Consider the following 26,195-nt stretch of genomic DNA (forward strand, 5'->3'; position numbering starts at 1 on the left):
TGGTGTATGGATGTTTAAACATCACAGACCACATGTGTAAAGTCTTTCATCCTGATGAGATGACAGTAAGGCAAAAATAAGACCAGCTGGAGCTCACATCTAGTGGTTTAAGGTCCTCAGACTGAGCACAGAGGGGCTGGTGCTCAAGTGCTGGAAGTCCACATGTGCATCTGTTTGGCGATCTGCAGCACGAACACGATGTCCGGCCTCTGGTCTGGGACCGGGTTGATGCACATGCTCACCAGGTCCCGCAGCTGTGAAAAGTGGGCTTCGTTATTTAAAAAGGAAAGGAGCAAAACTAACTATTTGAAACAGAAGGAAGTAGTGCATTTGTTGGGGACTATTTTCTGCGGTGGATGAATCCACATTTGACGCTCAAAGCAAAAATTAACCAAAGTCTTCTATGCTTCAATGATACAATATTTTTAGTACCAAAGTTCCTCTTTCTGTTACTATACTTCCACCACAGCTCAACAGGAAACACTAAGAGGGAATTTGATGGTAAAAAGACTGTAAATGTGTCAGATATCCACACTGTTGCTTTACCTTTTCAGAGTAGTGGTCAGGTGGGAGGGGAGGGTAATCACACTGCTCTATCTTCTGACAGAGGGAGAGTAGGTTCATCTTGTCTCCATAGAATGGACTCTGCAGCGCCGCCATCTGGAGGAATAGAGACATTGTGTGGATGAGAAAAGGGACGTGTAACTGGTGCAGAGTGTGAACACTGGAAACAAAAACTATTCAGCTACTGTATTTCATCCAAACCTCACACCATGACTACTATTCACCAAGAGCCCAAATAATATTGTTTTTGAGGGAATGTTGATTTTGGTGGATGAATTGTTAAATAGAATAGTGGACTTAAAAGGACAGATGTGCTGTGGGTTAGTGTGATATGTTAGTGGAGATGGGTGTGGTTTGGAGAGAGAGGCACAGCTGGCTCAGCAGGAGCAGCACCAGGTGAGTTGATTAGCTCAGCTGGGGTGAGCTGACTAATCACTCTCTCTGTCTCTGCAGTGGTTGGCTTGACTGGGACGAGCTGCACATGGAGAGTGCAGCTGAAGACAAGGACTCAAAGTTTAAATTTGGTTTGTGTGTTTTGGGACTGGGCAACGGACCGCTGCACACCGGATTTCCACCACAGTTTTAATATAAAAAGGTCTAAACAACACTTGCCTGTCTGTGGTCTCTGCTGGGGAAAACCCTCTGTGGCAGCAACTGTGATATTATGCATACATACTGAGAATGAATAGTAATGTGTGATTGGGTGCAGGTCTCTAAATCAAAGAGAATAATATGTACAGGTGAACTGCTGAAGCCTCATAGAAGCTGATCATCTACTTTTAAATGAGTGTGTGGACACATCAGTCCTCCATCACTTCCATTGAAGACAGATTTGAGATCTTTTAATAGTCAGTATGAACAGGAGGAATGATTACAGAGAGGAAAACCCATCTTTACTGTATATATTGACACATGACTGCTACTTTAACACAGACATGAAAATTGTGAACCTGTCCTTTGACCTTCCTGTCGCCCTCCCGGGTCAAATTGACCCTGTCTGTTTTGACTGTTCCTTCTTTCCTTCTTTCCTTCCTCCCTTCCTTCTGTCTGTCTGTCCTTCCTCCCTCCTTCTTTCCTCCCCATTACCTTCCTTCTTTCCTCTGTCCGTCTGTCCGTCCTTCCTCCCTCCCTCCCCTTTCTTCCTTCCTTCCTCTCTCCTTCTTTCCTTCCCTCTTTCTTTCCTCCCCATTACCTGCCTTCTTTCCTATGTCCTTCTTTCCTTCTTTCTCTCTTTCTTTCTTCCCCATTACCTTCCTTCTTTCCTCTGTCCGTCCATCCTTCCTTCCTTCCTCCCTCCCCTTCCTTCCTCTCTCCTTTCCTCTGTCTTTCCTCCCCATTACCTTCCTTCTTTCATATGTCCTTCTTTCCTTCCTTCACTTTCTTTCCTCCCCATTACCTTCTTTCTTTCCTCTGTCCGTCCGTCCTTCCTTCCTCCCTCCCTCCCCTTCCTTCCTCTCTCCTTCTTTCCTTCCCTCCTTCCTTCTCTCTTTCTTTCCTCCCCATTACCTTCCTTCTTTCCTTCCTTCCTCCCTTCCTCTCTTCCTTTCTCCCTCCCTTCCTTGACTCGAGGACAACAGGAGGGTTAATGGTCCTTCAGTGATTCTCTGAATATTTGTGTCAATGGGCCTTTTCACAGCAGACATTGTAACATGTGACAGCAGGAAAATCACAGGTGTAAATAATAAAATGAGTGATGGCTGAGATGTGCTGGTATTATCTGTGCTGGCTCACTGTCACAATGTCATGCATTACAGAGACACTTGAATAGCACAGAGCTGTCGTTGATGTCATTAGTAACACCTGTGATTTTCCTACTGACAAGTCAAAATGGAAAAAAAAAAGGTGTGATGATTAGATGAACTTGTACAGGGCCAGTGAGGGTCAATAAGCTGTGAAAAGCCAGTAAGTAAAGAAGGGGAAACTATGCTGAGAGAAAATAGATGGCAGGAAAGAAGAGAGGAAGGTATGAAAGAGTGTCTGCTATGTCATGTGGTAGATGTGATACAGTCATAGAATCAGTGAGTGTGAGTGAGTGTGTGTGTGTGTGTGTGTGTGTGTGTGTGTGTGTGTGTGTGTATGTGTGTGTGTGTGTGTGTCTGTGTGTGTGTGTGAGAGAGAGAGGTTTTTAAGAGGCCAGCAGAGACTCAATGAGCAGCATTATGTGTTAGAGGATCTCCCTGCACTGTGAGCACTGTGAAAGAGAGTCTCAACAATGGCTCAGCATTCCAATGAAATACATGGAAATATGTGGAAGAATGAAGTTATTATGGAGGGATGCTGGGAAAGAGACTTTGTGTTCAACTCAGCATTGCAGCAAACACAAAGAAATGAAATGAAAACTAGTGCTATTAAACTTTAAGAGTGATACAGGGCTTATGTTTTTCATCAAAAACATGTTTCCATTAAAAGCAGACTACTTCCTGACACAGAGGATGTTGTTTCTTCTCCACATTTCCCTTTTCTGTTAGTTTTAAAGACCAAAAACAAGAAACAGACCTGCTGATAAGTCTTGATAACAGCCTGAACATTTCACTTATAATAGCAGGAACATTACTTTAGCAAATATAACAGTAGACAGTAGAGCAGGGGGTTACTACAGTGTATGTATGCTAGTGTTTATATTAGAATTACACACGTCTTTCTACCAGTCTGCTCTCTACTGACATATATGACTGGTGGAAGTAATAACATTAAAGTGATTGAGCTTGTATTCCCGTAACAGTGCCACACTCGTGATGAACAGTTCTTGTTAAAAAGGTATGTGTGTGTGTGTGTGTGTGTGTGTGTGTGTGTGAAATCACTCCCTCGTTTACTCATCATCATTTCATATCATCACTGTCAACTGTACAGTCACTTTTATTAGAAATCATCACATGACACTGTGTTTTTTCATTCCATTGTGGCAGTTTGGAGGGAATTATATGGTGGATACATTTACACTATTCTGATCCTTACATAAAATGTCTACCAGCATGCACTAGGGCAGTGGTAGACAGATAGTGACCCTACAGCAAAAATATTTGAAAGTTCATCGAGATGTGTTCTCCTCTACTGTTAATGCTATTACTGTATGATTTATTCTCGTAGTGATTAGGACTGAATGTGTTAAGGTTCTTGTTAATGTAGAACTGAACAGTTCAATTAGTTTACACATTTACTCCATCTCAGAATGAACAGATACATTTGTTTAAATCACACTCCATAGAATGTTTTGTGTCTCCATTGGTGTGATATCAATCACAAACATGACATTTTGTACAATGTAGCTCTCTCACTCACTCACAGTCTCTCTCTCTCTCACACACACACACACACACACACACACACACACACACACACACACACACACACACGGTGGAGGCAGATGGTTTCTTAGATGTTTCTTCCTGTTAAAGGGGAGTTTTGTGCTGCTCATGTGGGAATGTTGGGTCTCTTTAATTTAAACTTAAAGAGTACAGTCCAGACCTGATCTATGTGTAAAGTGCCTTGAGATGACTTTTGTTGTGATTTGGCGCTGTACAAATAAAGATTGATTGATTGACTGAACTATTGAGCTTGAAGTCCATTCATGAACTAACAAACTATTTGAGTCCATTCATGGTTAATATGGTTGTCTTATTTGATTAATTTGATTTTGGTGTGGACTTCATCATGTACAAGTTTGTTTGGATTATTTCTCCATAATCACATCAACACTTTCATACCTATGAGAAGGAGAATCATTATCATCTGACATACATATAACAATCAAATCAAGATAACTCAGTTATTAATACACATACAAAGAGCAGGGCACAGTACATTTTAAACACAGTTTGCTGCCATGTCTGCTTCAGGTTGTGTAAAGCCTTCACTATTCCAAAGTTTCAAACTACAAGTTGAAAGAAGGGAATTAAATGATGAACTCTACTCAACGTATTTAAACTCTCCTGTTGTTTTGTTAGCATAGAGACCTGTGAGATACATAGTTGTCATATTTCCCATCGTTGAGGCTTCATAACTCTCCAGAGAAAATACAGTTTTATAGGATTCTTTCACAGAATCAGGACTATGGGAAATGCAGGATGCTGTGTTTCTGGACCCATAGGGAAAATAAAAGTCAAGTATCTCAAGTACAGTAAGTACAGTAAATATTCTGTCTGTATATCTAATAGTTTAGACATGTGACAACTGGTGGAAATTCTGACCTTAAATCTAACACCACCAACACATTCATGCTCCCATCTGTTGTTTGCTTTCCCACTAAACACTTTTCTTTAATGATCTGCGTTGCAATAACGTTTTGTAGCCTTTAGGTTAAGTTAGTTATGATGTGAATAGTTCTCTGTCAGTCTATTAAAGCTCATATTTGATGTGAACTCACCTCATACAGCAGACATCCAAGGGACCAGATATCTGACTTAAAATTGTATCCATTCTCGTGGATCCTCTCTGGTGACATGTAGTATGGTGTCCCCACTGAGACACAGAGATGATACAAAGTAAACTACAATGATGTAGCTTTTTACATACCTACCATTAGTTTGGTCATTTCTTGAATCAGCAGTTACTCACAGTAAAATATGACACAGCTGAGCTATAATCTATGCATTTTACAGTAACTACACATCTGCATTAGGAGCTAATATAAAACAACATGTACAGTATGGACAGTATGTGTATGTATGCTGTGTGTGTGTGTGTGTGTGTGTGTGTGTGTGTGTGTGTGTGTGTGTGTGTGTGTGCTTTACCTAAGGAGTGTGCTGCAGTGGTTTTAGAGCTGAAGAAGCGGCCCAATCCCAGGTCACCCAGCTTTACTTCCCCTGTGGCTGTTATGAACACGTTGGCTGGCTTGATATCTGGTTCACACACACACAGACACACACACACAGACACACACACATAGACACACGCACACACACACACACCAACATCAACCTGGGAATATACACACCCTTTTTCCTTGTAACCATTCTGAACTGAAATATTTAGCCTGAACTATCATCAGAACATTCTGGAAACAGTTTTAAAAAAGTAGTCACAGCACAAACACTATATGTATGTTATGTACTCTACAATCATGCATCTATACATGTATATGTCCACACTGTGTTCATCACACTGTAGAATAAGTAGAGAAAGGACATGAGAATGTTTTTTATGTTTGGTTTCCTGCATGCTTCAGTCCACATCTTCAAAACTCTCCACACATTGAACACAGCAGCAACAATAATGAACCAAACTGTGACACGTTTGCATTGTTGTGGATCTGCAGCACATTTTACACATGCTGATAAATCATGACCACATGAAATACACTGATTCAACCAAAAAGCTGGAAAAAACTGGAATAAAGCTAAGTGAAAGATTTCCTGTAGAATACACTGTTGTCTTTTTTTACACTATAAAAGTACATTTACTACTAGATTTACTATTTATATACTGCCATAAAAAGATGATCATGTGCTGCCTGCTGTGTTGTTATTCATCATCATGTCTGCAGGAAGGATTTTGCTTCTGTGTGTAAAATGAGCTGGTATGCTCCGAAGTGTGTTGGCAAAGCTGACAGTGTGAAGAGTTTTGAAGATGTAGACTCACTACTGAACTGTGCATGTGACCATTCGTAAAAAAGAACTATGATGGTGAACACATAAGATGAGAGGACGGTTTGGACAGAGTAGAAGGATGATGATACAGTGAGCATGTAGATCTGTCCCAATAACTACTTTTGTTGGACGATATATTGTCTCAGAAATAATCATGATAAACAATATTATTGTCATTTTATGCCACTGATATAATGATAATATAATAACATAATAATGTAAGGGGGGAGGGGGGTGTGATTGTAAAAAAAATGATCAGGGTCATGTCCATGTATCATATGATAAGTCCATATATAGACATGATGATGCTGATAATTATGTTATTGTACAATAAGTTGATAATGTCATTATAGTGACAGGCCTATGTGCATGTGTGTGTCAGTGAGGACTGAGAGAATAATGAGTGACTGTGAGAGGAGTTGTTTACCGCGGTGCATCACTCTACGTGAATGCATGTGCTCCAGAGCGCTGCACAGCTGCACAAAATATTTCCATATAGTCCTTTCAGGGATGAGCCGCCTCTTCTTCTTGAAGTACTGAACAGAAGATAACATGCATACACACCAGTAGTCAACACATCTTTTATTCCTGTAAGTAATGTCTAGTGGGTTTTGGCCACTTTCCTGCATGAAGTATGACTTTGTGGTCATTCCTTACCTTTATCATCTGGGACAGATCTCCAGCATCTGCCAGCTCCAGAACAATGTTGAGCTCATTGTCTTCAATAAATGAGTCTAGGTATTTGATTACGTTGGGGTGATTCAGCTGCTGCAGTGGACAAAAAAAAAGGAGAAACACATTCAGTTCCTCAGACTTTGCTCTAAAACAATTGTGGAAAATGAATGTCCTCACTGAGCCAATGAAACCAGGATCTGTGGTTGATCAACTTTACCTTTAACAGATCGATCTCTTTGATGCAGTCCTGGCGAGCCTTAGCATCCATCATCTCAAAGATCTGCAGTGACAAATGGAAATAAATATAAATGTATTTTAGGTCATTTACAAACAATGTCGCCATTATATAGTTTGTCCACTAAATGGTACTGACAAGTAGACTTTTACACTGTAAAACATCTCATTTGCTAAATTTCTGTTAAAATTATTTAAAAAATGAATTTACGGGATGTTGATAAAAATGTTTTATGTTTTGTTTTATGTAAAAGAACTATTAAGCTAAAACACATTTTTAAAATGATTACTACTACTGTTATCAGTAATCTGAATTACTCTGACACTGAATTTCTATGGAATCTCTGGAAGTTTGATGTTAAAAAAATAAAACTGTAACAATGACATGTAGTAATACTGTACAAAGTAAAAATCAACTTGTCAGTGGTCTCAAACTATGCCAACAAACTATGCAATTGTGACATTGTTTCTAAATGTGTCATTTTGTATGTTAGTATAAAAGCTAACATTTATCAATACTGTCAACCTCAACAATAAATCATTCAGTTTCTAAACTTTATCAGCAGTAGTCAAATGTACTTGATGCATAAAATACATATGGGTCAATTGTTTTTTGTGTCCATGTGGTTTAAAGCGTTAAAATATGAAAATAAACGTATGAATAACTTGCACACGTTCATTTTTTGTGGACTCGGCATCAAATTTCTGCTTTTAATTCATTTTGTCTAAGTGGTGTACCCATAAAAACTTTGTACCAAATAATTCAACTTGCTTATAAAACACTAAAATTATATATTAAATATATATTAAAATTTATATTAAATAAAGGTTATGGAATACAATTGTTCTAAATATTACATTTCATCTGGAGAATCATGGAGATCAACCATTTACATTTTTTAAATGAAGTCATTATTTATACGAGTCCACTTAAATACACTGTAGGTGATCAACTATTTAATATTTATCATTCTTTTGTGGTTACACCATTTGACATTTTCAGGAGCATTCAGTCTTACTTTTGGTAAAAAATGGTGCAAATGTCATTTAAATGATATAAAAGCAACAAAAATACTAAATGTACATTTTAACAAACCTGATGCTGCTTTTAAATCTAGTTTTAAGATATTTTTGAATTGCTCATCTTGCTGACCCTGATTTGTCACTGATCCATACATTATTAAAAAGGCCAAGTGAGACATTAAACTGATGAAGCCACCCTGACTGTGATGTGTATGAATATTTGAAGATGGACCTGGACTTTCTTGAGTGCGACCAGCTGTCCCTCCAGCAGGTACGTGGCCTTGTAGACCTCGCTGAACTGGCCCCGACCGATCTTCTTCTCGATCCGAAAGTTTGACAGAGTGCAGCAGTACTTATAGCTCGGCATGTTTTTCTGCACGAGAAAACATTGTATTAATAAGTTTGAACATTGTACAGCATTACAGAGCTCAGCTGTAGCTTTTAATCAGTAAAGCACTGACACTGGTTATTAGCTGTGTTTCCGGTTTTAATTTATATTTTCAATTTGAACATAAAAAACTCAACATTTCGCAAAAAAGAAGTTGTATTGTTAAAAGCAATATGTTACAAAGGAAATACAGACTCAGTAAATGAATGATGACATACATTGATCATGTGACTTAAACACTGTCACATCATGTTCTCCACGTGGTTTGATCTGAGACTGTTTCTCTTTAATGATCTTCTACTGCAACAGGTTAATGATACTGACTGGAGAATTAGCGCCACCAGCTGTTTACCTCAACAACATGACCCAACTCCAAATAATGACATAACAGCAGTGAATGAGAACACACTTTTATTTGCATTTTCTTTTGCTGATTATGGTAAAATTGGGTGGAATCTTGTGCTACTTTTGGATGAATGTAGCGATCAGATGGTTTGCATTGCTCTGATGTCCTGACAACACTCTCTAAGTCTTACTAGCTTATATTTAGGAATATGAACACATCCAAATGGTGACAGATGCTTGTATGTCGGACCAGCTGCTGGGATGGAACACAAACAGTGGTGACAGCTTTGTACACTACCAGTTCATATATTCTAACAGCAATTACTTCAACATTGAGTGATCCTTGACCTTTTTATTCTCCATCTTTTTATCCGTCTCATTCTATTTGAACTTAATTTTATTTCCAATTTAACACTTTTAATCATGTTTAAATGTTTTTGGTTTTTTTGGTGTGTGTTGCTTTTATATTCTGTCCTGATGCATTTTATATTTTACTTAAAGCACTTTGAATTGCCTTGTTGTTGAAATGTGCTATACTAAAACATTTGCCTTGGCTTGCACAGACATCTGTAAAATTAACGTGATTAACGTAATTAATATGGCTGGACTTATACAATTTAGAGGATTAATAGAGTCATTTTTAAAAGAAAAAAAAAAGAGAGACATTACATTGTCTGATACAAATTAGGGATGCACCAATCCGATATTAATATTGGATATTGGTGCCAATATTGAATAGCTAGATCGGGTATCGGATAATGGGGCTGATCCATCTATTCACTTCAATTATTTATTTATTCTCAGTTTGCTATAGTTTATATTGGATTTTAAATTCCTGTTTGCACTAAACATCTCCAAAGAAGTTTGATTCCTGATCATTTGTATACTGTTCCAAGTTCCTGCTGGTGCACAATTATTTATTATTTTAACAGTAAATAACAATTCAGTACATTTCTATCGAAGTGTTAATTTGTTACAGTTAGGACAAAGTTAGGAAAGTAACATTTAAGCCGAGCCTGATGCGTTGCAATCTCTTCCACACGGTGAGGTATGCAGTTTATTAATTCAACAGTGCTATCGGATTGGTATCGGGTATCAGTGCATCCCTAATACAGATAAAGACATGGGTAATACTAACATAAAGACTGGAAACAGGGGAAACAGCTGCCCTGACTTCATCCAAAAAAAATAAAATCCACCAGTCAGCACCACTAAAGCTCACTAATTAACACTTCATATTTCATAGTGGTTATACAGGGTGCTATCTGGTGACACATAATCCCACATAAAGCCACAACTTGTTTAGTTCCAGCTGTTTCCAGTCTTTGTGTCATTACTGCTGTTCAGTGAAAAAAAACTGTACTAACATTGACTCTGATTCAATGCTGTAAAAGATCTTGAAAGGCAAAGTGCATTTCTATATAGTGTATGGTGCACTGATCTCACTATATGCTAATTTAGCTATTTTTTTCAGCTTTTATCACACATAAGGGAAGCATGTTTAAGCCTATGGGAGTTCAGAAGAGAGAGGAGGTGGGAGGCAAGCTTCAGTAGCAGCTGTGTTTCCATATATGTTATCTAATGTTCTACGTCCTACCTGATCCTCCTGACCAGGTATCTTGTAGATATTGTTGTGGTTGTCTAAAGTGGGCTGGTTGTTGTTCTGCGCCTCCATGGTGGCATCACACCCGAACACAACTGGAACAAAACAAGATCACAGTTAAAAATCAGCTTTAATTCTGCATATTTGCACAGAGAGAACATGTGACTTTGCAGGGTATAAAAAACACAATCTACAGCCCAAGTGATAAGAAGGCAGGTGAAAGATAATGTATGAAAGCAAGGTGACATCAGGCTGCTTGTAGTGCCTGGATTACAGCTATTTGGCTTTCATGCTTAAACTTCAACTGACATGATGACTAATTGTGGAAACTGGGTGTGTTTTAAGTATTAGTGGAATAAAGGAATAAAAGGAATAAGCTTAACGATAAAATCTTCCTAAATCCTTGTATTAAATTATGAAATTAGTAACAGTGAAAGCTAAATTGCTGTTCAACAATGATCATAATATTCCAGTCAGAGCTGCTCAGAAATCCAGCATTTGATTTGCTATCAAAACATAACCAGAATCCTCTCAGACAGATGTGAATACTCATCCACATCCACTAAGGCTGCAGAACTGTCTACCAGGAGAGGAAATTAACTTTGTCTTTCTTTTGCTCACATGAAATATGTTTTAGTGGCCTTTTGGATCATTTCCAAGGAAAGTTATTCAAATAATGGGAAATACCTTAGTTTTATGTTATGTAGTCATAGGGTAGTCTAGGAAAGGATCAGCAACTGTTGAGATTTCTATCGTATTTTCATTTGGAAGTGACTCTGGGGGAATGTTGGGTTAAGTGTGGGGGAAATAGTCTGAAGGAGGTTGGATGGTATTGAGTCCAACAAACTGGTAGTGGGACAAAAGTCTTCCTCCTCAATCAGAAGGAAGAATGACACGAGTGCAGCCCTGTCGGTCTAAACCTCAGAGAGACATGGACTAGGACGAAGGTTACAAGGAGATTTGTATGTTAAGAGAACAGAGATTATTGAGAGAGGAGGTTAATGAGGAACAAGGCTTTGTCATGGGCCTCTTTCAGGCATCATGTGCTGATTGAAGCATCCAAAGTCTGACTGACTCATAACATACATTATAAACACATTTAGTCAGTCTAGGAGGAAGGTTGGGAAGCATTTGGATTTATCTTGTGCCGCAATTCCTGTTCATGCTTGTGTTTTACGACGTGAATCAGCAGTGAAGAATCATAAGCAAGCTGGCAGCCCAAAATGATGAGTGGGTCCCTGTTTTCTCTATGAACTGTAAGGGTGACTTCCTCCATGAATTAGAGGAGTTCTCTCATTATCTTTCTCTGCTCACAGGTGAAGACAGATCTGAGGAACAGACTGCAAGGAGAACACCTAACAGCCTGCATGCAGCTGCTGATTAATGTGTCTCCTCTCAAGGACTTCCAATATCAAAGGGCCACTGAAGTCTTCTACGAGAAGCCCTGAAGAGTAAAATGCTCCAACAAATGCAAGCTTTGTGAGTTATTGCTTAGCAGAGAAAGCGTAGTGAGCTTCCAGTCTTTGGAAAGACAGACCCTATATCACTTTAGCCTGATATCCCTGGTTATCAGTGAGTGGACTGACACAGAGCAGGTCTGAGACAGTAGACTGATCCAGAGCAAGTAAAATTGAAGCATTTTATACAATAAGGTCGACAGAGTAATCATCAAGTGAAAAGAAACAATTGGGCAGGAATGGAGGGCATTTGCATTCAGATAGGAACCAGGGCCATCCTAAGTTCCGTTTAAATCAAGTAAGATCTGGGTTAAATTTTACAAGGTGGAACAAGGAACAGGAACGACCTCTCACTCAGCCGTTGTGTCTTCACTCTGGAGGTGACATAATCATTCTGCAACAGTTTCCATCGTCACGTAATGGTAGGTGCTTTCTGTTTATGTCACATCCTGCTTTGAGTGTACCCAATCAGCACCGAGTCAACCTCAAGCTCCACTCAGAAATTTTTTGGGGACACATGAAGTACATACCCCGAGGCAGGGACTCATTTTGTCCCCGTACAAGTTACGGGAGATTGTCCTTCAAGGGCAGTTACGGCCCCATGAAATGGGGTACAGTAAGAGGGAGGCTGGTTCTTAGACAGTCAGATGTCAATGTTAACTGAGAAGGGGCCAAAACAGGAGGAGGTACTGAAGCAAAAGGTAAAATCATTAGGGTGTAGGAATGATCAAAGGGCTGTTCTCAGATGTTACTCAATTAACGGTGAGATCATCAGGGGCAACAGTGATCGAGGCTCTGTTCCCAGAAGTCACTTGAGTATCACATCTCTGCCCAAATGTGTATTTCTTCTTCACTAGCATTAGCTTGGGTCCGAGGTATCAGGGCATGTTGGCACGTTTCCAGAGCGTGAAAGACAATATGCTGCACTACATACTCTATCCTGGAAGGTTCTGGCTCCAAATGGAAAATATGGCGGCGACTGCAAGCTGCAACTCTGAGCTTCAAACCAGCTCCAATGCAAACCAACGGGTGATGTCACATCTACATACGCACATCTTGATATACAAGCTATGAGTAAGACATTTTACAGATTATAAATAAACTTGTCAGAGCTCTCTGGTGGAGAAACTAAGTAAGCACATATATCAACTACTGCTAAAATTGGCCAATCCTAATAGCCTTGCTGATCTATTCATGTGCTGTAGCCCCTTGCCTGTTTGCCATACACAAAATACATATATATATATAAATTATATATCAATAGATGATGATGTTATCAGGACTGACAGAACAAATGATTGTTGTTTTATGCTACCTAATTTATCTGCTAACTCATAATCAAACATCAGTACTGCAAACTCTCCATTCATTAGCCCTTTATCACAGTGTACATTTGGAGTGAACCTTGTCCCTTTGGAGATTAAAGCTATACTCTATATATTCAGACTTGGTCATGAAAATATTATCTTTGCTCGATAAATATGTCTATGAAATGCACAGCTTTAAAGTCGGTCAGGGAAAACACCTGAGGGTTACATTTTCAGATGATGAATGGTATCAGGAGGAAGATACTGTGGTGTTCAGCCATGCAGGACGTCTGATGGGAGTTTCAGCTGGCTGGATGAGTGAGCTGGTGAGTAGTTAAATCAGTGTGTCCTCTTTGCTTTTCGCTTTTAGCTGAATCATCTGAGCATGGTATTGTGCCTCCTTTCTCCAACCTTGTTCAAATAAAAGCAAAATAAAAATCCCTTCGCTGAAAAGAAGAAACCACCTCATTGGATTCCCTGAAATCACCATCACCAAGTACTCAACTATTAATTACTTGCTGTGACCACAAATAGCTGCTAAAGTATCTAAGCAGGCTCATGTTTAAACTTGCTCCTTGACTTAAAACATTATAAGATGTATTCTTCACCCCCCCCCCCCCCCCCCCCAATGTCTGATGAGTCAGCTTTAAGTATTTAGCTGAGCATACATGTGCTTACTTGCGCTCACCTTAGCTCCACTAACCATTAAAATGTTAGAAATGCCAACTGGGCCTCAAGCCATGACTTAGGTTACACCACAGGAACACATCTGTGCTACATACACACCAGGCTGACATTAAGCATGCTAATGGAGACTGTACTGTAGTGTGCTACCTACCTGACTTTACAGCAGGTCTACAGTGGACGACTCCTGCTGAGAAAATAACTCAAACACTAAAAAGAATCAACTCTGCTGTGACAAATGCGCCAGGTTTAATCCAGTGATTCCATGGTTCATGCACTTCTCTGTTCTTATACCATGCGCGGCTATTCAACTATGTTTAAAGGATTAGAATGGCTTAGTGAAAAGACTGAGTGTGTTTCTTTCTCTGTCATTCAATTCAATGAAGCATGTTTTAGAAACAAGCCTTAGCTTACTGTTATGACTAAGCTACCACTCCTGCTCCTCTGAATGCAAGTGCCCCAACCTGAATGTATATACTACTGGTAGTCAGAGCTTTCTTTTTGTAGGAATGAAGCTTTACAATTTGACATCCTGATCTTCTGGTCCAAACACAAACTTTCCTAAAATGGTTATGTTGCTACTGGAAAGGATTCTGCTTTGAAAACAAGCTAAAGTTGCAATTAAGGCCTTCAGTATTATTGAAAGTACCCATCACATCATCTGAACCGCATCTGAAACCCTCTTTCTGACGGCAGACTGGAGGGTTTTGTCATTTGTGTAGGTGTGAAACTTTACATCCTCAATACAGCTACAGTGCTGCTGTCGCTTTTCATGTGTACAGTCAAATGAAAAACTGCTGAGTCATCCAGAGAATTTACATGACTGCTTTAAGAAGTTGGAGGGTGGGGCGGGGGTTGTTGAAGAAAGTTCAAGGTATTATTCATTGTTTTTAAGTGTTTCAATGGTCTAGTACCATCTTATTTATCAGAGCTCACAGTACTTTCAGAGCACTTAGGTTGACAAACCAGCGGCTCCAGGCAGTACCTCGGTCCAGACTCTCTACCCGTGGGGACAGAGCCTTCTCAGTGGCCCCAAAGCTGTGGAACAGCCTACCTTTCCAGGTTAGAGCTGCACAGTCTGTTGAGCACTTTAAGACACTGCTGAAAACCCGTCTTTTCTCCTTCACATTCAGTCCCAGCTAGGCGAGAATCCTTGGCTGTTTATTTATTTTTATTTTTACTTTTACTCTTTTTTAAAATTGAGCTCTTACTATTCCTTTATTGTTTTATTTATTATTATATTTGTGTATGATTATATTGTATTTTAATAACTGTACAGCACTTTGGTTCAACTGAGGTTGTTTTTAAATATGCTGTATAAATAAAGCTTGATTTGACTTGAAGAAAAATCACTCAAGTCCAAAGTTTGCTGTGGTGTTGGATGTTTATTGATGACCTGCATATCTGTGAGTGATTTTTCTTCAACACGGAGGCAGGTTAAATCTGCCTCTGATTTATGTCATGTTAGTCTGGAATGATGAATGCCTTCTTTGTGCATCCTTGATTCTTCCGTCTAATAACTTTCTATGTGTATTTCCTTCCTCAGAAAACATTTGAAAAGCCAAATTCTTATTTTTCTTTTTCATTTTGAATGGTTTCATTGTTTACATCCATCTTTACCTCTGCTTCTCAAATTCTTGGTGCATTACTGCCACCTGTATATGAGTGGACAGTAGGGTTGGGTTATATGACCAAACTCTCATATCTAGATCTGTCATGATCTACTACAACTGTCATGATAGTACTACAACTACTTTTATTAGACAATATATTGTCTCAGAAATCATCATGATAAACGAAATTATTGTCATTTGAAGATTATTTTATACCACTGATATAATGATAATATAATAGTATAATAATGTAAAGGGGTGGGGGATGGGATTGGAGAGTGGGTGCTTAGGAGTCAAATGTTTCATGCCTATCTTGACCACCTCTCTGTCCACAATCAGAATAATAGCAGGGAAATACAGTGACTGAAGAACCAGAGAGGTGCTTTCCTCTTTTCATTTCTTCTGGCTCTGTGTTATTAACCTTCATTTGAGACATAACATCGACCTGAACCCACACAGCTGTTTCCTCTTCCTCTGGCACTATGAAAAATAGCCCTGAGCATCTCGAGAATGCTCGAAACATATCCAGCCAATTAGAATGAGCCAGATTCTTAACATTACAAAGGGTCGGACAGCATTCCAGCAAGTCATATTAACTGTAAGTAGTCTACACATTTTAACTGCTAAGAGCTACCAGGTTGTATCACACAGAGAGCAGCACCACCAAAACAGTCAGTTTAGCAGTAATACTAATCAAATATATATATGCATAGGTTCGAGGCTAGCCTATGTCATCCACTTAACCTCATTACACACACTTTTTCCATATCCACACACCCACCAGACAACACAGAGTGGGTGTTTGGCTTCAGTTTCCTGCCCTCTCTAATCTGTCTGCTCTGCTGCGTCGGGACTCTTTGTGTTTCAACTGTTCAATCAAATGAACACACAAACCAGAGCAATAACCTCCTTCTAGCTACTTTACAAACACTTCAGTTCACATTATAAGCCATCATTCTTTTCCTCTTTGTGAATCATTGCACACATTCTAATCAGTGTGTGTAGATGGCAAGCATTTGGATGACCTCAATATCACACATTAATATAACAACTTAATATCACACCTCACACAGCATCTGAAAACATAACACATGCATCAAATGCTACACTGGCTACTAGCATATTTAAACCCTAGACCTTGGCATTACCATTTTACTCCAACTTTTAATAAAATTCTTCTCTTATTTGCTCTAATGTTTTTATTTTCTCTTATTTTATTTTAGATTTTATTATAGATCCTAAATCTTTTTTGTCTCTCTTATTTTCTCTGGCTTTCTCTTTGTTGTTATTCCTTTTCTTTATGTTATCCTCTGTCTACACTTGTTCTGTCTTATTATCAGCTTGTCAATCAACTGTGAACTACATGAACCTGAATGAAAGCTGCTGTATAAATCAAGTTGAATAGATCCACTGACTGATTACACCACTTCATAACTCCAGGCAATGACATCACAGGTGCAAAACTGGGGTACTTCTGTCTATATCAACTTCAAAAATAAATGAATCACAATTTAACTCTTGGGAATAAAATTGTAAAAAAAACAAAACAAAACAAAACAAAAAAAAAAACACATCATCACATCTGCTTTTAATGAGAAATAGAAAATGTTACACTTATAGTACAGATTACAGCTAAATATTGAACATCACTGCTGACTCAGCGTTTGACTGATCTAAGCACCATCTGAAACACTTTATATCTGCTGTCTACAGGATGTATGTGTTAGTTTATAGTTTTGGTAGCATACCAAGAACTTGTGGAGATGAAGAGTACAGTCTAGACCTCCTCTATGTGTAAAGTGCCTTGAGATGACTTTGGTTGTATATATAAATAAAGCTTGATCGATGGATAAATGTTCCTTTATTTCACATATTTTTGGATGGACCACAGGTTGCAGTGAGGAAACTGTCACAATTTAGTGGATGTGCTGAAATAATTGCCCTGTAGGATGTACAGGGGATTTATTTAGAATGTCCATATCTAGAAATGTAGATTTATGTCACCACACACACTTTAATCATGTTAAATGATTCATGTTAAATAAATCCATTTTATGACTGATAGTTATCCCCTGTAAAGTTAGAATGTAGCAGCTGAGGAGTGATAATCAAAGGACATTAAACATAATTTATGTAATGCATACTCATCAGATTGTGAGATTTAATTATCATAACTACTAAATGTTATTCTCTCCTGCCTCTTCTGTTAAAACAGAAAGTCAAGTTAGAAATAAGAGAAGATTTGGTTATAAATGTATCTTACTCATCATGACAGATACATTCAAAGTTACAGGATGGAGTTAAGAATGTTGCTCACTTCTCATTTTCTCATTTCAGCTATTTCAACAGCCTGACGGGCAATTTGGGCAATTGTTTCCACTTCTCTTCCACTGAATACTTGACATTTCTTAAGCTTGTCTCATGATGTCAGTAGCAGCACTGACAATGATCAACAAGTACAAAACTGTATTGATCCTGCTTAAACTCCTCAATCTGCTCTTTCTCTGCAAACATATTATTCTGACAACTTCCTAGATATAAAAATTGGCATCAAGAGTGAATAAAGTTTGCTTTATTTTGCTCTGTAACGATCATACATCCTGTTATTCATATTGCCAGTGTGGAGCGGATGTTGTCAGTCATCATGTATGTTATTTGGCACACAGTTTGTTTAGACAAGGAAAGTTAAGTGAGCTTAGAAATGCTCCTATTCTGACTTCCACTAACACAACATGGAAGTAGAGTCATTAAACAGATGACAGACACAGTGACTGGACTCTGCACACTGGACAACAATTAGATGCTGAGACTGAAAAGACATCATAAACAACACTAACAGCTTGAGTCTATGACTCACATATAATATGTTTGTGCCTTCCAGTGTGCAGAAAGGAGATACAAAGCAAATCAAGTCACATGGTTACAGTATTGTGGAGGCCAAACAAGGTCAGAGCTTACAGATGACTGCAGCACTGTGCACAGAGATCACAGTTCTCCCTGCATATCATCTCAGTGTGTCTGCATAGAGCTTTACAGCTGTGTTCTTCACATATGTACTGGAATAGACACACTTCTGCTTTAATCAATGTACATATACATAGTACAGCTGTCTACACAGACTGTGTAACTGCAAAAAGATTAAAATACACCTAAGCTCTATTTTTCCATTTTACACACATAGTGACTGTATAGAGATTGTGTGTTGGGTATCTGAGTGTATTGTATTCACTTGAAAAAGTGAATTATTTTAATTTTTTGAATTATTTCCTGTTTTTCTGAATCATTTTTCACAGTGTCCAGCAGATCTGACTGTGCTTTCCATCTGAACAACCTAAGGTTCCTGCATAAAGTCTACTAACTAAAGACAATAGCATCTATATGACTTAAAGACAGCAGTATCTACCAGTGTATCAAACCCAAAACAAAGTCAAACTGGATTCAACTAAACAAGCAGGTCATGTTTGCTTCCATTAAATCAAGCTCTCTACAAGGGAATGTAAAACAGGAAGAATATTCAGTAAAACATGAAAAATTAAGAAGAATGAGAAAAGGGTAAATTTTCTCGTTACTTCAGAAAAGCAGAGTGAATCAAGTGAAAGCAATGCGCTTCTTCCCTTCCCTTTAAAGCTCTTTTCATTCCTTACCCAACTACTGCTGTCTCTTTTTATGTTTATAACAAACACACACACCACCATGAATGAGACTTCAGAAGTGGACAATGATCCACGTTGCCATTAGAGTCTGACTGACTAGTCAATCATTCAGGCTGATCATTTGGCCAGTATCCGTTTATTGTAGATATATTGATAACAGCATACCAGAAAAAAGAAAGAAAAACACATTTGAGAGAACTGTATTTCTTCATGTCATGGTTTGTGTACAGGAAATTAATATTAGCTGATGTATCTAGCACTACAACTAAACATTATTTCCATTATCAATGAATCTGAAATACTTCCTCAAATGGTGGATTAGTAGTTTGGTCTCTACATTGCCAGAAAATGGTGAAAAACTATGCAAAAACTTTACCAGCTGTTTGGCAAACATTAAATAAACATAATACACTTTGTGCAACAAACAAATATTTTGATATTTCAGTCATGTATGAAAAAGACATGACATCATCACATTTCAGAGCTACCTGCAAATGTTTGGTATTAAAATAATTATTTGATTATTAAAACAGTTGCTGATTGGTTTGATCATTCATACAGATCATGCATGGTGTCAACCTTCTGCTTCACAAACCATCTCAGTCCTCCTACATAGTAAAGCCAAGCAGATCATATTCAGACACAGCTAAGTTCCTTGTTCTCTGCACCAAAATATCTCTTTTGTTAGTCATCTCTCGCTCTGTCAACTTCCTTTCAGATCAGTTTGATCTTTAAACAACACGACTTTAACAACTATGGATGACCAAAAGTGTCACACAAATAGTTAGAATGACTTGAATGGACTGATTTCTAATTGGATAATAACAACATGAATTAATGAGAAGTTTTAAATGTTATTAATTAAAGCATAAATAAGCTAAACTATGTATATTACCAATTGATATATAGGTGCAATTTTTAAAGTCTTTCTTAATGGTAGACAGCGTATGCATTGTTTTGTGAGTTGTTCAAATGGAAACACTCCATACACACACATACACACAGTTCTCTGATAGTGGAAGTGAAGATAGTGTTGGTTTGGAGGATCTGAGCTTGGAGGTGGAAGACCACTCTCCTCTTCCATAATAAAGCTAAGGGGCGCTATGGCAAATACTGATCAGAGTACTTGCCATATGCTAAAAACCCTTCAAACACTTAAAGGACAGGTTCACTATTTTTTCAAGTCAGTCTTAAAACAGCAGTCAGTAAAAGATGTTTTCCTCTCTGTAATCATTCCTCCTGTTCATACTGACTATTAAAAGATCTCCTTCAAATGTGCTTTCAATGGAAGTGATGGAGGACTAAATCCACAGTGTGTCCACATACTCATTTAAAAGTAGATGATCAGCTTCTATTGAGCTTCATCAGTGTGAGTTAGTCATATCAAGTGATATCTGACACATTTACAGTCTTTTTACCATCAAATTCCCTCTTAGTGTTTCCTGTTGAGCTGTGGTGGAAGTATAGTAACAAAAAGAGGAACTTTGGTACTAAAAACACTGTAACGTTGAAACATAGAAGATGAAGATTTGACTCATTTGGATGACTTAAGTTTTTAAATCCATGTTTACACAAGGAGGACTGTAGATTTAGTCTTCCATCACTTTCAGTGTAAGTGCATTATGAACTTAATGTTCATTTGGACTCCTGACTGTTAATTAAAGACTAAATAGTCCTTTAATGGGCAATAAAATGATAAAATGAGATTACAAATGAAATATGAATCCATCAATAAACAGTTTAAATGAAACAGGATTTACACAAATCACATAAAACATTCAATAAGTGCATCATTTAGATATTCAGTGAACTCCAGCAGTAACAATCAGGAGCAGCTGATCAACACATACTGCAGCATTCAACTACTTCAACCAACTCTGAAGTGAAGAAAAGAACTGTTTCACCTCAAAACCTCTACAGCAGAAGACACTTCTCCTCCTTATCCTCACTGTTACTCTCATACAGGCAGGAGACTGCAAAGTGTTCAAGTCAAGTTCAAATCAATTAACTCATTTATTAAAGTAATAATAAAAAGGCTGCAGAACATTTATCTTATCTCAGTTATGTTTCATATTATATTTCAGTGGATGAGGACAGAGATTCCCATAGGTTGCCACCATGCTGGCACTGTTCTCCTGAGCTTCACCTCCTGTGTCAGTTTCTCACAGAAATTGGGACGTGAAATCTAAGGTTTACAACTTCCCGCCAAACACAACTCCATTTAGCTTTTTTCCAACTTCTTCCATATCTCAAACAAGTAAAAAAAACAAACAAACAGCAGAGAATAATGTCTCAGCTCAAGCAGATCCTCAGCGAGTACGTGTGAAGACATGGCTTCCTGCCTGGTGGATACTAACCAGCCCTCCCAGTCACACAGGACACTGGCTCCCTGTCACAGCTGGCACGTGACTAATTTTAGCCAGTTATTTGACCTTGGATGCCCAGGCATCCTCATAACCACCAGCAGGCACCCCTTCAACACCACCACCCGCCCCCCTCCACCACCCAGCCCTACTCCACCTTCCTTGCTGATACTATTCCATGTAATGCATGTAACATTCACTTATAAGGTGCAAACACAAACAAAAGGCTCTGCTTTCATGCTGCATGCAAATGTAGCTACCATGTTAACATGTGGCTTTACTTACTAAAAGTGTGTCTGTGTATGAGTGCAAAATCAATCTGCTCTCTATATATTGTGTATGATCACATTCTAACAGCTGATAAACTAATCAGGGATTAAGATTGCTTTATAATTAAATGTTAATAATGCTCTAAATTTGTTTCCTTTAAAAATATATATTAAGGTGTCATTTTGGTGCAGTGCTTGTCTATTGAAATAACAGCCAAAACAGAGGAAATAAATATGTTAATGGTTGTACTATGTTGAGATAAACAGCAGCATAACTTCATGTAGTTTGACTGACAAGCAAACGAGCGTTGGCCACATGTAAAAGCAAAATGTGGCCAAGTCAACTGAAATCTTAATTCTAACTGAATATTTCGTTTGTGAAGTTTTATTATTGTACTTTTGTGTGCTGGCCTAACAGCTCAGGCGTCATACTATGGTACAGCTCTTTGTTAAAACACTGAAAACAACATGTTAAAAGCAGAATGCGAGAATCAATGCAGCCTCGTTTCCGTCCGAGGCAGCAGCGGGTAAATATCATTTCCATATGGTCTCTGTGTAGACGGCTAACGCTGCTGCTAGCAAGGTATGCGCTAACTAAAGTATGTTTAGCAGCTTTCTAACAGGAGTAAACACATTGTAGCCTGGTAGCTGAGGCGTTCAGTGCCATGCAAACATACGAGTACATGGAGAAACTCTTCATGCTTCATGTTTTTCAAGCTGTTCGCGGATAGCTCGGTGAGACTTGTTTATTATGAGTCTTACCTGAAGAGGAGCCAATAACGTCCCGCTTACTCGAAAGCTTTGAACGGTTTCCACAAGTTACATTGGTCCGTGTTATTGTGCAACTCCTCGCATCGACAGACAGACAGGCAGGCAGGCAGGCAGGCAGGCGGACCCCTCCTCCGTCCCCGGAGTCTTCCTCTCTGCGTCTCTGCGGTTGGTGCCGCTGCTGCCACGCAGGCTGCTCGGAGTGAACTGACAGCTAGACTGAGAGGAGGGAGAGTTGACAGCGGAGAGTGGACAGCCTCCAACCTCCAGCAGGTAAGCAGCGGTGGAGTTGTGACAGCCTCCAACCTCCAGCCTCCAGCACGTAAGCGGTGGTGATAGTGGTGAGGTTGTGACAGCCTCCAGCAGGTAAGCAGCGGTGGTGGTGGTGGTGGGGTTGTGACAGCCTCCAACCTCCAGCCTCCAGCAGGTAAGCGGTGGTGGTGGGGATGTGACAGCCTCCAACCTCCAGCAGGTAAGCAGCGGTGGGGTTGTGACAGCCTCCAACCTCCAGCCTCCAGCAGGTAAGCAGTGGTGGTGGTGGGGGGGGGGGGGGGGGGGGGGGGTTGTGACTGCTTCCAACCTCCAGCCTCTAGCAGGTAAGCGGTGGTGGTAGTGGTGAGGTTGTGACAGCCTCCAGCAGGTAAGCAGTGGTGGTGAGGTTATGACAAGTGTTGCTTTAAAAGTAGGTCAAACGTCACGCCGCCCTGTTGTTTTGGCATGGAGCCAAAATGTTTGATGATATAGGATGGATTAGGGTAAAATGGGACATTGACTAATGTGGGACAACTAGCTCCAGTGCATTTATCTCTTTCTCTCTTAAATTATTTTAAAGCTAACAGTATAGGCATCCTGTGTACGTTATATAGTTTAAAATTACACGTGAACATACAGGCTACTAGTTTTTTAACCTAAAAACTATGAGTAAGCACATTTCATAGTTTTGGTATTTCTAAGCCTAAAAACTAGTGTCCCGCATTACAAAATCTACAAATTCGGAAACAATTTTGCACAAGACTATGTACAATATCCAAAAAATGGACTTTTAATTTAATGAAACATCTCAGGCATTTCATAACGATATAAGGTGTTGATATAATGTACTGGATTTATATGTAAATAAGGTAAACAAGTCAGAATTGCAAAAAGTGTCCCACATGACCCCGACCCATCCTATTATATGAGAAATTACACACGTGACAGAAAATGTAAGGAAAGCATAGGTAGGCTACAGGAGACACACTGATCCCTCCTACCCCCTCCCCATCCCCTCCGCCATGAACATTAAGCAAACGGCGATTAGAGTGGATAGTCCTATTTGTTGTTCTATTCTTTTTTGTTTTTCGTTGTATAATTAGTACTTATTTACAGAGTAGCATACACCAAGCTGAAAAAGGGTCATCTCTGTTTGAGAGTTACCCTGCTGACTAAGGCTGCATTAGTACCTCCAGGGACCCCTCGACACTGAAACTCATGTCCATCAAACAACTTTTATTTTATTCTGATTGGATAAAACTGATGTCAGGTGGAAACCTTGTAACTCCATATTTTGTTTTGGACATAGAGGTTTCTGACAGTGATCATAATTATCAACATCAAGAGAATGGGTCAAGCCTTGTGTCGTATTTCAGTTTTTTTAAATGATGGGGCATCATGATTGAGGGCCCCTTTCTGCTTACGGGCCCCTGGGCACTTGCCCAGATAGTCTGAATGGCAAATCCAGCCATGCTACTAACTGTGTGGTTGGATGTGTATAGAAAGTCAGAATGTGCAAAAGTGATGTCACAATGTGCTGACACACCCTGCAGCAAGTTAAGACCACACCACTGGAGGTCAGCAAAAACAACATAATCAGCTTCTGTTAAATGACTCTTTAAGAACACTGAATCTAAAAAGTTTATATCTGCCTCTTGTGTGTGCATGTTTAGCACGTCGAACCTAATATCCATAAAACTGGATTGGGGTGTGTTATGAAGCGCCCCCCCCCCCCCCCCACAAAGATGTTTTTTCCTTTTCAAACTTAGTCTTTAATACACTTTGATATATACAATTGGTGCTGTTTCAATTTAATGTAACAGCCTCTATTTAAGTACAGGATGAAAACTGAAACACTTTATGCCACCTTGAAGGCAATATCACTGTTTTTTTTTTACATATCACTACTTACAAAACTATACAAACGTCAGATAATTTGATCAAGTACGATGCTTTTTTTGTTTTAGATGAAACTACCCAACACTATGTACAGTAATACATTGACTAATAATGTGTTTAAAATGCTGCCTACACCACAGTGAGTAAGCAATAGTCAAAACCTTAATGCATCTGTTAATAATCCAATTCTATTATATAACTGAGGCAGTTTCCTTCTTTTATTGCTTTATTTTAACTCTTATCTTGAAAATTTTCTCGTTTCTAGCATTTCAGCATTTTGCCAGTTTATGGCTGTTATGGTGTTTGTGTTCATATTGCTGTCTGTAATTTAAAAAGACAGGCACAGACATGGTGGCAAATAAGAAGAAGCTGAATAAATGAATGGAGGAAAAATTATGAATGCAGATGCTCCACACAGGTATCTCAGGGGATCAACCCTTTAATGAGATATTTTACTGTATGTTGGATTGTGATATATGTCTGAATGACAATAATAGGCCTATTGTATTGTATTGAATTGTATTGTGTTGTATTCATATGATATTAATTGAAATGTTTTTCATTTAATACAATTTTAAATGTGTATTCTGCAGGGCATAGTTCTCATTGAAGACACTATGGTATATAATCAGTATACTCAGTATTATATTTGGGATGGGTTTTAGTACCATTATTTTTAACTTTCACTGATCAGTGACTACACTAATTTACATTTTGAAACATCTCTCGTTCTGTGTTACATCACAAACGGAAACAAAACAACAGGAATCCTCTTTTTGATGATTCAGAAAAATAAAACACAGATGCCAAAATGTAATAAAAATAAATTCTGCGTACACTTCTGTGTATCCCCTTTCATGCTGTGTTAAGGTGTTTAATGTACAAATGTATGGCTCACTTAAATTAAGTCATAATAGCATTAACTGAACCAACACTAAGTGACACAAGGAACACGTCTGCATGTGTGTTAACCAACACTGCCATGTATATATCTGTACAGTTCTTTGTCCTTTTATTGTCTTTTCATTTTTTCTCTTATGTCTTATGTTTATGTTATTGATATGGACGTGTGGATGTGTTTGAAAATAAAGTTTTCTTCTTCTTCTCCATCATCTTCAGTAGTTTTTCAGGGGCCTGATACAGTTCTGTCATGTGTGCATTTTTTTTTATAGCATCAACATAAAAAATAAGATACCAACAGCAATAAATAATACAATGCTGGTGTCATTAGTGACTAAATATGTTTTCCTTTTGTCAGTAAAGAAAGTTGTCTTTATTATTAGGCTACGACTTTACCCTGAAGTAGCTAAGTCAATATTTGAACCATTAAGCGTTGCATATAGCCTACATATATTGTAGTCTGTTAGCTGTGTCCAAAGGTAAATTTGAGTAATAATATCGACCATATCAGCAGCTATATATCATCACGGGACCCATACGTTATATACAACACGAATTATGGAAGCTGTAGTTTGTAGCAGCAGGTTTTGACTAGCGTGCCTTCTGGAGTCCA

At 38.7% G+C, this 26,195-nt stretch overlaps 1 protein-coding gene across 1 annotated transcript; it reads right to left on the reverse strand.

The window, feature by feature from the left end:
- Positions 1-22,718, reverse strand: nek6 (NIMA-related kinase 6). Its single transcript, XM_053339365.1, has 10 exons — positions 22,526-22,718; positions 10,412-10,512; positions 8,314-8,454; positions 7,042-7,104; positions 6,807-6,917; positions 6,577-6,685; positions 5,295-5,402; positions 4,928-5,022; positions 547-660; positions 1-254 (listed from the first exon to the last, which is right to left on the reverse strand). The coding sequence occupies exons 2-10, from the start codon at positions 10,487-10,489 to the stop codon at positions 144-146; spliced, it is 930 nt and encodes a 309-aa protein (XP_053195340.1). The 5' UTR covers positions 10,490-10,512; positions 22,526-22,718; the 3' UTR covers positions 1-143.
- Positions 22,719-26,195: the final 3,477 nt, after the last annotated feature.

The sequence above is a fragment of the Scomber japonicus genome, chromosome 19 (assembly GCF_027409825.1).
Source record: "Scomber japonicus isolate fScoJap1 chromosome 19, fScoJap1.pri, whole genome shotgun sequence".
Taxonomy (NCBI): domain Eukaryota; kingdom Metazoa; phylum Chordata; class Actinopteri; order Scombriformes; family Scombridae; genus Scomber; species Scomber japonicus.

What these genes read in the sequence shown, in the direction of transcription:
- nek6 (XM_053339365.1), bottom strand. Translation starts at nt 10,489, where the DNA reads ATGGAGGCGCAGAACAACAACCAGCCCACTTTAGACAACCACAACAAT. An exon ending in CACTGCAGCACACTCCTTAG is followed by an intron (nt 5,023 to 5,294) that starts GTAAAGCACACA and finishes TCTGTGTCTCAG; the next exon opens with TGGGGACACCATACTACATG. An exon ending in CTGACCACTACTCTGAAAAG is followed by an intron (nt 255 to 546) that starts GTAAAGCAACAG and finishes CACTTTTCACAG; the next exon opens with CTGCGGGACCTGGTGAGCAT.